This window comes from Cotesia glomerata, linkage group LG3 (genome assembly GCF_020080835.1).
Source record: "Cotesia glomerata isolate CgM1 linkage group LG3, MPM_Cglom_v2.3, whole genome shotgun sequence".
Taxonomy (NCBI): domain Eukaryota; kingdom Metazoa; phylum Arthropoda; class Insecta; order Hymenoptera; family Braconidae; genus Cotesia; species Cotesia glomerata.
Window position 1 is genome coordinate 12,260,008 of NC_058160.1, and position 12,876 is coordinate 12,272,883.

Genomic DNA, 12,876 nt, shown 5'->3' on the forward strand with positions numbered 1-12,876 from the left:
TATTTGCGTGAATTGGCTTACGACACCGTCTATTTAACTAAAGTTGTAGCTGAAAATGTTCCTAAATTAAATCTAGAACAGAGAAAAGTTTACAATGAAATTTTAAATTCGATTATATCTGATTCTGGGCAGTTGTATTTTCTTGATGCTCCAGGTGGTACTGGAAAAACGTTTTTAATCAATTTACTGCTTGCGAAAATCAGGAGTGAAAAATACATCGCTATAGCCGTTGCTTCTTCAGGAATTGCTGCGACTTTGATAGACGGAGGTAAAACAGCTCACTCTGCCTTTAAATTACCTCTCAATTTAGGTTATTCTGAGTCTCCACTTTGTAACATCTCTAAACAGAGTGATATGGCTCATGTGCTGCGAGAAACAAAAATTATTATCTGGGACGAATGCACTATGGCTCACAAAATTTTTATTGATGCTCTTAACAGATGTCTCAAAGATATTAGAGGTTGCGACCGAATTATGGGGAGGAGTAATTGTTCTCTTGGCCGGTGATTTTAGACAAACTTTTGCCTGTTGTGCCACGAGGAACACGTGCAGATGAAGTTAAAGCCTGTATTAAGTCATCAATTTTATGGCCTTCGGTCAAAGTTTTATCTTTGACTATCAATATGCGTGTTCATCTTCAGCCAAATTCGAAAGCAGAAGAGTTTTCAAAAATACTGATTGATATAAGTGATGGCCAAATTCCGGAAGAAGACGGAAGAATAAACGTGTCCTATATTAATTGTGAAACTGTCCCAGATTTAATCACCTTGACTGACAAAATATACCCGAATATTGACAAAGCTGGCGATAATTGTAGTTCATGGTTAAAGGAGAGAGCCATCCTCACACCAACCAATGAACAAGTCAATTGTATTAACAACTTTTGCTGGAGAAACTGCCAACTGAGCAAGTAAGATATGAATCGGTGGACAAGTACTGGAGGATGAAGAAGCTGTCCACTATCCTGTTGAATTCTTACACACACTCAATCCACCAGGGATACCACCTCATGTTCTTCAACTCAAGATTGGCACTCCAATAATGTTGCTCCGCAATTTAAATCCGCCAAAATTATGTAATGGTACCAGGCTTCCAAGTCAAGGTCTTACACAAAAATGTCATTGAAGCCATGATTTTCACCGGAAAATATGAAGGAGAAACTGTATTCATTCCAAGGATCCCTCTGATTCCATCAGATTACCACTTCGAATTTAAACGTCTGCAATTTCCTGTCAAAGTTTGTTATGCCATGACGATTAACAAGGCACAAGGGCAGAGTTTAAAGATGACTGGTATTGATTTAAGAAATGACTGTTTCTCTCATGGCCAACTATATGTGGCATGCTCAAGAGTAAGTTCACCTGACAGCTTGGTCATTCTTCAACCAATAGGAAAAACGAAGAATGTTGTATATAAAGAAGTTTTAAGTATTTAATTTTCTATTTTTGACTATATTAATAATTTCTTTAAATTAGATCGATAGAATCAGAAAAATAAAACAGTAATCCAATCAATAAATATTAAAATTTAAAAAAAAAATTTTTGGATCTACCGCTAGAATGGTTTTTAATTCAATTATTTTAAATATTTTATCTATATAATAATAATTTCTTTTTACTGTTACAAAAGAAATGTTTATCAAGCTTTCAATTTTGTTTAGTGGTAATTGATTGGATACATTTATAGATTGAAAACGAATAGATATAATAAATAATATATTTTAATAGTTTTCAGGTTTATTGTAAAGCTAAAACTATGAACAATGTGTTTTTTGGATTTTAATTTACGTTTCTAATATACAAAATTAGTGATCAAAAAAATTTTAAAACTATGAAAATAATAACAGTATAAAAATAAGAACAATGATAAAATAGAAAATGATAGCAATATGGTAAAAAGTTCATAGTTTTAAATTTATAACCATTGTTCATTTAGAATTAGTTAATAAAAAAGATATAAGTTAAATTACTGTCTTTTTATTTAGCACGACAGAGTATTGATGCCTAGGTTTAAGTTGTTTATATCCAATCTATATTTATATAGATTTGATATGTGTAACAAATTCTAAACTTGATGGCATTGACACTCACGTCGATCCATGGTGTAGGCCTACTGGGGATCCCGCCATGTAAAATAATGGGAAAGCATCGTACAACACAGTACCTCCATGGTGATGTGGAAAGCTGTGTTATTTATTATTTTAACTCATATAAATCGATAAGACCCTAAGTAGTTAAGGGTGTCTTAATTTCGTAAAATCCGTTCATGATAAATAATTAGGCAGCTAGATAACATAATTTAATATTTCTTTCACTTGGCATGTATTTTATGCCACGCGAAGCGGGCGGGTAACGGCTAGTCCAATATAAAATGTGGACATCAACAGACCGTTGTACTATTGTGAATGTTACTTTAGATTCCGAAGACTTCATCGAGACTTTAGTGACGCAACTTGATAAGCTTTTGAAACATGATTTTATTGCGAAAACACAAAGTCGATTTTTTTCTGATACAAAACTAAATTTAAAGAGCGGGGAATTCGCCGTAGTATTTGACTTTGCGGAAAATTATGCATTCGTTGTGCAGGAAGCAGCTCAAGGCTTTCATTGGAATAATGATCAAGCTACTATATTTCCAATGGTGATTTATTATAACGAAAATGATACTATTAAGCATTTGAGCTTTGTTGGTATTTCAGATTGTCTTAAGCACGACACAGTTTTAATTTATTTATTTCAAGAGCAATTGATTGCCTTTCTTAAAAAGAAGTTTGCTGTCATCAATACGATTTTTTACTTCTCTGATGGAGCTCCACAACAATTCAAAAACAAGAAAGCATTTACAAACTTATGTTATCATTATGCTGACTTCGAAATCAACGCTGAGTGGCATTTTTTTGCAACTGCTCATGGCAAAGGACCATGCGATTGTCTTGCGGGTTCATTAAAACGATATGCTGCTAGAGCTTCATTACAAATGAACAATAAAGAGCATATACTGAAACCACAAGATTTGTTTTCCTGGGGAACGAAAAATTTTACAAGCGTTGACTTTACTTTTATAGCTAATGACGATTATTTAATAAAAAAAAATATGTTAGACGTACGATATTCTCAATCAAAAACGGTGAAAGGTACACAGTCATTACACACTTTTGTGCCTTTAAAAGATGAAATTGGTTATGCTTTCATTAAAACTGTGTCCACATCTCAAAAAAGTTCAAAAATAAAAGTATTTTAATTATAATGAATTTGCGTTTAATTTAATTGTGACGAAACAAAAAATATGCACATCGGCAAAATGCTATATTTTGTGTAAAAAACTCTCAGCTTTCAGAAAAAAAATTCAAATTTGAAGAATTTTGGGCTGCACACCGAAAAAAATCAATTTTTCCACTTTAATTCGATTTTTAAGGGTCTTCTGATGAGTTTATGAAAAAATAAATATTTTCATTCAAAAGCTGAGAATTTTTCCTACAAAATTGTTTAAAAATGTTTTTCATATCAGAAAAATTGACGAAAAAGTTGAAAAAAAATTTTTTCCAAAATTTCAAAAAATCATAACTTCAAGACCGCTGCGTATTAAGAGCTAAAACTCTCAGGGAATTTTTGTCTTATGATAGAGAACACCTCCATAAATTTTAAACATAATCCACGAGGGTCGCCCCGTAAAAATGTTCTTATTTGGTGGAATGACCCATATATTCTGTACATATATGTGTCATGTTTACGTAAGAGGTGACAGTTTAGCTGATGTTTTAATTACGGATCATGAATATCCGAACAGGGTGTCACATACACTTATTACCAAAGTATTAGATAAATCTGCAGCAAAGTATCCTTCAAATTCATCGCCAACATTAAATGAATCGACCTGTGATTTTTCACAAGCTAACGTTTATCTTGCTAAGTATCAAAATGTTCGAGAGGCTGACTTATTGACTAAAATACAAAATGATGTGGATGAAATGATACTTGTATGTTATTGAAAAAATTTCAAAAAAGTGAATTATTGTTTAAAAAGTTATATTAAATAACAATGTTTTGTGCAATCTTCAGCATAACACTTCAAAAGTAGTATTACAAAGAGGCGAAAAATTGGATTATTCAGTCAAAAAATCAGAGGGTCTGAGAATGCAGTCCAAAGCATTTTATAAAACTGCACGTAACTGATTCATGCTGCAGTTTGACAGCTTAAAATATGATTATCCATTGAGATGATAATGAAAAACAAACAAATATTTTTATATATTTATTATAAATTATATTAGAAATAAAATGTCAGTGTTTAAAAAATTTAAATGTATTTATGTACTGAGAGAAATTTTAATTCGTTTTAATTATTATAGAACCTTCAAATTTCTTAAAATTATTATTTTCTTTATTGTGATTTTCAATTTATAACTCATTCATAAAAAGAAAGTACAGAAAATTGTACTTTATAACCTTATAACCGTGAGATATTTGTAAAAAAAATTATTTTGATCGTATAAATTAAATGTCATTAAGTTTATTGGTGTTGAATGTAAAAAATAACGGTGAGAATAAATAATTGTTTCATTGTTATTATGAAGATCTATTATTTATGTATTTAACTATGTTTATAAATTGAAAAATATTTTTATAATTGAAGGTGACAATTTTATCCTGCTTATAATTTTTTGAAGACATATATTACTTCATGACTCACTTAAATTGTAAGATTATAAATTTAGTTAAAAAAAAAGAAAATATTCATTCTCTCGAATGGTTTAATCTATATTATTATAAGAGATTCCTATCTATATAGTCACTCATCACGATATCTCGGAAACCATCAGACCTAAAAACTTGAAATTTGGTAGGAATATTACTTTTGCCATGTAGAGGTCAGCTAAGAACGGTTTTTAAGAAATTCCTCCTCCAAAGGGGTTTGCGGGGGCGTTGACAAAGAAAAATTCCCGTTTTTAAACTATAGCTCCTATCGACTCCAAATTTGGTAGGAATCTTCTGTCAGAGATGTAGACATAGTATATGAATGAATTTTACGATAGATCACCCCACAGGGGGTTGTGGAGGTGGGTATCAACAATGAAAATTTTTTATTTTCCAACCATAGCTCCTACAGACTCCAAATTTGGTAGGAATTTTCTGTAAGTGATGTATAAATCATTTATGAACGAATTTTACGATAGCTCACCTGACAGGGGATTGCGGGGGTGGGTGTTAACAATAAAAATTTTTAATTTCCAAGCTATAGCTCCCATAAACTTCAAACTTGGTAAGAATCTGATACATGTGAGGTAGAAATGATTTAAGAGCGGATTTAATGACAACCTACGCCAAATATGAATTGCGGGGGTAGGTGTTAACAAATAAAAATTTTGGTTTTCAAAATATAGCTCCTACATGCTCTAAATTGAGTAGGAGTCTTCTATATGTGATATAGAAATGATCCAAGAGCGGATTTTACAGCGAATCACATCCAATGAGGATTGCGGGAGTGAGTGTTAATTAATAAAAAATCTTAATTTCCAAAATATAGCTTCTAAAAACTATAAATTTGGTAGAAATCTTTCATTTCTAATGAAGAGATCATCCCAAAATGGATTTTAACAAATTCTACTCCTGATATGGATTGCGGGGCTGGGCTTTAAAAACTACAATTTTAATTTACAAATTATAACTTCTACAGACTCCAAATTTAGTGGAAATCTTTGTGTATGATGTCAAATTAAGCTATGAATGGATTTTTTCGAATTCCAATCCAAAAGGGATTGCGCGTTAACAATGAAAATCTCTTATTTTTAAACAATAGTTTCTATGGCCTCGAACTTTTGTTGGAACCTTTTGTTTATAATGTATAAATCATCTCGAATAGGATCTTACGAAATTCCTCCCCTACATAGGAGTGCAGGAGTAATGATTGTCAAAAAATTCATATTGTTCCTACAGATATAAAATTTGATAGAATCTTAAGAGAAACAGGAAATCACAGGGATGGCCTCCAAGGTCAACCGATTTAAATATTTTTCTTTCTTAATGATTATATTTTCTTACAACAATCGTCTCTTTGGCAGCGGCTAAAAAGTCATTATAACGTTTCCAAAATTTTACTTTACATGTAGCTATTCAGTCAACGGACTAAAAGATTAACATACATTTTATTTTTGCTGATCACTAACCAATGAATTGTTCTTATTACGGAGGAAATTTTAATTAACAGCAAAGTTCGTTGCACTTGGAGCTAGGCAGATTTCAATTTCACTTTTGAGACCTACAATAACTTTAACTGAAACTTTCAATGCTCATTTCAAATTTTTTTTTTTCGTGTCAATTATTATTCATTTTTTGAAGAAAGCCACGGGAATGTTATATTAATTGCACATTAAAAGTTACAATAAATATTAGCTAGAATGATCACATGGATAGAAGGTAAATGCCAATTCGATGAAATTTGGAATCTCTGTAAGTCAATACAATACTCCAATTAAATTTCAAGTTAAAATCTACAAATAAAATTCTATAAACGCCCAGCGGAGCGGGCGGGTAACAGCTAGTGAATTTTAAATGAATTATTTCACAACTAAACCTTAATGACTAAGTAATATCGAGAGAAGACTATATAAACAGCTTCAACGCACCACTTAATATAAAGCAATTTGTATTTGTTTATCTAATTTTACGTTATTCTTTAGATTTAAACAAAACACTTTTGTCGAGGTCTGGATCGTATCGTGGAGCGAATTGAACACATCCAACCAGAAAAAGGAAAATGTAATTCATTTAGTGTTATATAGTATATTATCAATAGGTAAAAGGAAAAAAAATATTAAATCAACACTTCTCGTTGATGTTTTGCTAATACTAGATGCTGTTATTCGACATCCTGTTCTGATATTATCATTTCTGGAATATCACAAGGCATGACAAGTGTTGAATGAGTCAATGCTTAAGCTTGGTTACAGAAAATATCTCCTGTTGCCCGCTGGGCATCCAAAGTTGTAAATTTCTAATCATTCATTTTTTCGGTTTCTCTTGGGTATGCTTTAGAATATTTGATGTGTTTTTTTCTTTGTAAAATTTCTCGATGTCACTCAGATATTTAGAAGTGAAAACTTGCGAACTATCCTCTTCTGGTTTTTTCGTTTCTTTGAATACGACTCTAATTTTTTTTTATATCTTAAAATATTTATTATTTAAAAGTCGTAATAAGAAAAAAAAATAGAGTGTAATTATTTTTTTAAATTTCTTTTTCAAAGATAGCAAGTGGATAAAATGATAAAATCTCACTCTTTCAAGAACTATAAAAAAAGCAAATTAATTATTTGTGGGAGTACTTTTCCACTCTCGGAAATTTTGCGTCAACCACCGTACTCTTTGGGCCATAAAATCCCTTCCCCGGCATTCAAGGGGCTCATGACGTCACGGGACCCCAAGACCAACGCTAAGTGTTAGCAAAGGCTAACACCCTCAAGAGTCAAGGGGCATGAGGCAGATTTTCCTCAGCCACTGAGATACACACACCTACGGTCTAGGACACATCCTATTTTCCTTTATTTCACGCATCGTATTATTGTAATCGCGAAGTACTATTTTGACATTATTATTGAAGTGAAACTTCTTTAGAATCGTTGTGATTTCAAACCGGATGCAACGAAAAAACGACAGGTAAGAGACACAAATACAAAAATGTGTAGGATGAAGCCAGGGGAAAGAATGAGACAGAAATATACATACAATTTGTATATTATCGGTCTCTCCTCTTTGTGCCATACTTCGTAGCGTCCCCACTCCCGTCTTCTAAGCATAGTCGCCTGTAATTTGTGAGCCAGAGCGAGAGAGCAGATGTCAGTGTGTATGTATATTGCACACTGTTTAATACGTGCTTGTATTTGAGCATTTAACGTGTGTAGTGCATGTGAAAACTACGTGAGCTTACTGTACACTGTATGCGGCTGCGTATTACAGCGTTTTAGTAAGATAGCGTGGTGTGTTATTATTTAACTGTTTGTGAGTATTTTTATATCTTGTACTAAATAATAAATTTTATAAAATGCCGAAAACTAATGCCGAAATGTGTCGTCAATATCGACGCAAAAATGAAATTAAAATGAAAAAAATTCAGCAAAAGTTCAACAGAACGTAGTCGCGAGTTTCGTGCACGTAAAACAATTATTGAACAATCAAAATAGATGTTCAGATATAAGTGTCAATGTGACTGATGTAATAAATGGTAAGTGTAAATATTTTTAATCCTGTTTTAAGTATAAACTAATATATCAATGTTTTTCAATCAATAAATTTGATTTTTATTTTAAACTGATCATGGATTATATATATATATATATATATATATATATATATATATATATATATATATATATATAACCTCAATACATCATGTGTCTAACCTTATTTATTTTTTTCTGTTTTAGACCACTCTCAGCAACAAAATAGTGTTCCAACGGGATATAATTTAGTAAATAATGATTGTAAGTACTAATAATTAATACTAACTTTCATCATTTAATGTTAAATAATTTAAAGAAATTTTTCAATTTAATAATAATTTTAATGAAAAAACTTAAAAAACTTAAAAATTTAATTTAAAAACATGTACCTAATTTACAATTCATGATTTAAAATATTAAAAAAAATTTAATTTAATTTAAACTTATATTCAATAATTCAATAATTCTTAAATTAACAAAATGATTTAATATTTAGATTTATAGGAAAAAAAAAAACAATTTTAAGACGGATGAATATTTTTGAATGGTAAAATAAATTGTAAAAAAATTCAAAATTAAAATGATATTAAAAAAAAATAATTTAATTTTAAACTAAAGAGTGGATAATTTTTAAATGGTACATATAATTTAATAACCATATTTGAAAATAATCATTATCTTAAAATGAGTTTTTAAAATTAATTTTATATACATTTTTCGAATTTACGATGTAAAAAATTTTAGTTTTTTAAGGAATTGATTCTCAATACACAGTCGATAGATAACTCGTTACATACTTTGAATTGTTTTTTTTTCAGATAACCCTCCAGTAGATGTACAGCCAGAAATTCCATACTCACGGTTTCGTCGAAATAAGTTTGCTCATAAAGAATTTAACGACAAGTTTTTAAACAATATGTTTGGTCATAAGTGCTCCGTTTGTGATCGATTGTGGTTTAAGTTAGATTTAAAATCACCACGTGCTGAAGATGAACAATTATTAAGGGTAATAGTTGAAAATTACAATACAGTTGAAGATATTTTACTGTGCAACACGTGTTACCAAGCAATTGGGAGGAAAGTGATTCCTATAATGTCTACTTATAACGGTTTTAAATATGAAAAAAATACCTGAGGTTTTACCACCGCTTGACTTAATTTCGGAAAGACTTGTCTCACCACGAGTTCCATTTATGCAAATTCGACGGTTACGACATGTTCATGGGCAATATGGAATTTATGGACAAATCATTAATGTACCAGTCGAGGTAAACAATATGGTAAAACTCTTACCCCGTAATGTCGATGATGATTACTGTATTAACGTACACATTAAAAGAAAAATAATACATAGATCAAGCTATTTAATGGGACTAGTTAATAAAAGGACAATTCGTGCATGGCTTCAGTATTTGCTTCAAACTCCACTTTATTTATTTTACGATATTAAAATTGATGAAAGCTTCTTCAACAATAATAGTAATAATGAAATCGATCTAGAAGAAATGAGTGAAGATATACCGGTCGAAGAGAGTCTAACAGCACAACAGAAAACTCTACTTTGGAATGAAGATATGTATTTACGGATCGCTCCTGGAGAATATAATATTCCCAAAAGTATAATTTTTGATGAACATGCCGAAGAACTTTCTTTCCCATCGATTTATTTGGGTCATTTCCGAAAATTCAGAGAGGGAGTAAATGCAACACCGTTCGCAATAGCAACTAGCGAATTACGAAGATCAGATCGGCGTGGAGTTACTCCACATCATTTATTATATCTAGCAATGAAAATTATGAGGTTAAGAGTTCGTGACTCGCTTACGATTGCATTTAAACATGTGGGAAAAAATACTAATATTACACGGCAGCAAGTTGAGTCAGCTGACTACATTAATAATTGTATCGAAAGTAATTTAGCTTTTCTGCGCTCAATACCAAATTCAGTATGGTATTGGAGCGATCGAAAAAGAGATCTTTTTGCGATGATTCGGCAACTAGGAAAACCTACGATGTTTCTTACTTTGAGTGCCAATGAAATCGGATGGACCAATTTAATACAATTATTGTACAAATTAAAAAATAACGGTACTGAAATTTCAGCTGAACAAGCTGCGTCACTGGATTACATATCTAAGACTACACTAGTGAATGAAGATGCTGTGACCTGTGCTATCTATTTTAATAAAATAGTCAATATATTGATAACTATTCTCCAATCAAAGAAGAACAGCCCATTTGGAAATTATTATGTTGTCGACTATTTTAAACGAATTGAATTTCAGCATCGTGGTAGTCCTCATGCACATATTTTATTGTGGCTGAATGACGCTCCATCAGATCCTCTTGGTACAAACTATCAAGATACTGTAATGATGATTGATCAATTGATATCAATTTCTTCATCAGAAGCTTCTGGACATATTCGCTTGCAAAGTCACAAACATACCTTTACCTGTTATAAAAAGTACATGCCAATCAACCTCAGAAATGCCGATTTGATGCTCCATTTATGCCATGTAAATCCACTACAATATTAAAACCAATGCAGAAAGATCATCCAGGATATGCTGATTACGCTAAGCGGTATAAACAAATACAAATTAATCTTGAGAACAATGATTACGAGAATATTGAAATGTTTTATGCACAAAATCATATAACTTCTGATAATGATTATTTTCATATTCTTGAAGCTGGAATTACCAGACCTAAAGTATTTTTGAAGCGACAACCTAAAGAAAAATGGCACAACCCTTTCAATCCTTTTATTCTCAATGTCTTACAATCAAATACAGATATGCAATTTATTATCGAAGAATACTCATGTGCAGCGTATGTTGTTGAATATGTCAATAAAACTAATAGGGGTATAAGTAATTTACAAAGACAAATTCATGAAATCATGGATGAAAACCCTGAGTTTGATATAGTAGAAATAACTAGAAAAATGAGTGTTAATATGCTCAACACCGTTGAATTAACAAGCCAGGAAGCAGCGTGGTACCTTCTTCGTGAACCTATGTCTAGAAGTTCAGTCTCCATAGTTTATATTCCCACCGTTTGGCCTATTGAACGACAGCGTATTAGACGAACACAAAAGAATTAGATGAATTAAATATCGATGAAGATTCAACAAGTATTTGGAAGGAAAACTGGTTTGATAAATACGAGAAGCGGCCACAAGAAATGGAAGAATTATCACTTGCACAATTCGTTGCTAATTTTACTAAAAATTCGCAAGGTGATTATATTCGTCGAAAGCAACAACGCATCATTCGTTATAGGAATTATGACATAGCCTCAGATATAAATGAGTATAAAAGAGAAATGGTGACTTTGCATATCCCATTTCGGAATGAAGAATTCGAGATTCTTGAAGAGATGAAATTTATTAGGATTTACGACGAAAATGAAAATCAAATTCTGGAGCGACGTAAAGAGTTTGAATCTGACTTAGACATTAATAAAACTATAGAGCTATGCCGAAAACTATGTCGCGAAAATGAAGAAGCAGACGATGACGATGAGATTCATGATATTGCCACTAGATTTCCAGAAATTAATCCATTCCAAACGCTATATGACAATCCGAATTCGGATGTAAACAGTGATTTACGTCTCGCAACCCTAAATAAACTTGGTGCCATTGCAAAACGGAAAGAAAATTTAATGCCTAACGACCAATATTATGAGCTGATGAAAATGGCAAACCAAAAACAAAAGGAACTTTTGATGCACGTCATTTACAATCTTCAGTTGGAAGATCCTCCTCCGCTGCAAATATTTTTTACAGGACCAGCTGGATGTGGTAAAACATTTGTTATTAAATTATTAATGGAAATTTATAATCGACATTCTGAAAGTGATGGGTTTTGTAATGCTTATATCGCTTGTGCTTCTACTGGTAAAGCTGCTGTGGCTATCAATGGGACAACAGTACACACTGCACTGAAGATAAGTCTTTCAAAGTTGCTTCCTTTATCAATTGAAGTAGCCCAACAATATAGATCACTTTTTAAATATGTTCGTGTATTGATTATCGATGAAATTAGTATGATTGGAGCCGAGTTGTTGTCCCAAATAGATTCAAGGTTAAAGCAAATCACCGGTAATTTTGAAGTCCATTTTGGTGGATTAGATATAATTTTGATTGGTGATCTACGTCAACTACCGCCAGTTCGTGCTACCCCAATTTACAAACAAATAAAACGACAAATAGCAGGTTCAACACTATGGCGAGGGTTGAAATTTTTCGAACTAAACGAAGTTATGCGACAAGCTAATCAAAGTTTTGCAACAATATTAACAAAAATTGGTAATGGACAGTTGTTAGATCAGGAAGAGCTAGATTTAATTGAGTCACGGATTTACTCTGAAGAAGAAGCTGAGAGACTTTGTCCAGACGGTATACGATTGTTTTTAATAATCATTCAGTTGCTGAATACAACAATAAAATTTTGAATTCTATAGAAGAAAAAGTGAATTCAGAGGCAACTGATATATATATTGGATGTAGAAATGTTGAACAGCAAACTTCTATGCGTCAAAAATTACATAAAATGTCAACTATTGATACAGGAGGTTTGCCATATCAAATTACATTGGTTTTGAACAAACCATACATGATAACAACTAACATCGATGTATCAGATGGATTAGCA

The 12,876-nt window shown here is 31.7% G+C and overlaps 1 protein-coding gene and 1 pseudogene across 1 annotated transcript; both read left to right on the forward strand.

Annotated features, from left to right (window-relative positions):
• Window positions 1–8,090: 8,090 nt before the first annotated feature.
• LOC123261334 lies at window positions 8,091–10,754 on the forward strand (annotated as a pseudogene).
• A 647-nt stretch (window positions 10,755–11,401) lies between these two features.
• On the forward strand, window positions 11,402–12,676 carry LOC123260717 (ATP-dependent DNA helicase PIF1-like). The gene is made up of 2 exons (XM_044721988.1): window positions 11,402–12,438; window positions 12,505–12,676. The coding sequence occupies exons 1-2, from the start codon at window positions 11,402–11,404 to the stop codon at window positions 12,674–12,676; spliced, it is 1,209 nt and encodes a 402-aa protein (XP_044577923.1).
• The last annotated feature ends 200 nt before the right edge of the window (window positions 12,677–12,876 follow it).

Bases quoted from the DNA above. Each gene is read 5' to 3' on its own strand.
- LOC123260717 (XM_044721988.1), top strand. From the start codon at position 11,402: ATGGAAGAATTATCACTTGCACAATTCGTTGCTAATTTTACTAAAAAT. The intron at 12,439-12,504 runs TTCAACACTATG...AGCTAATCAAAG, and splicing joins ATAAAACGACAAATAGCAGG to TTTTGCAACAATATTAACAA.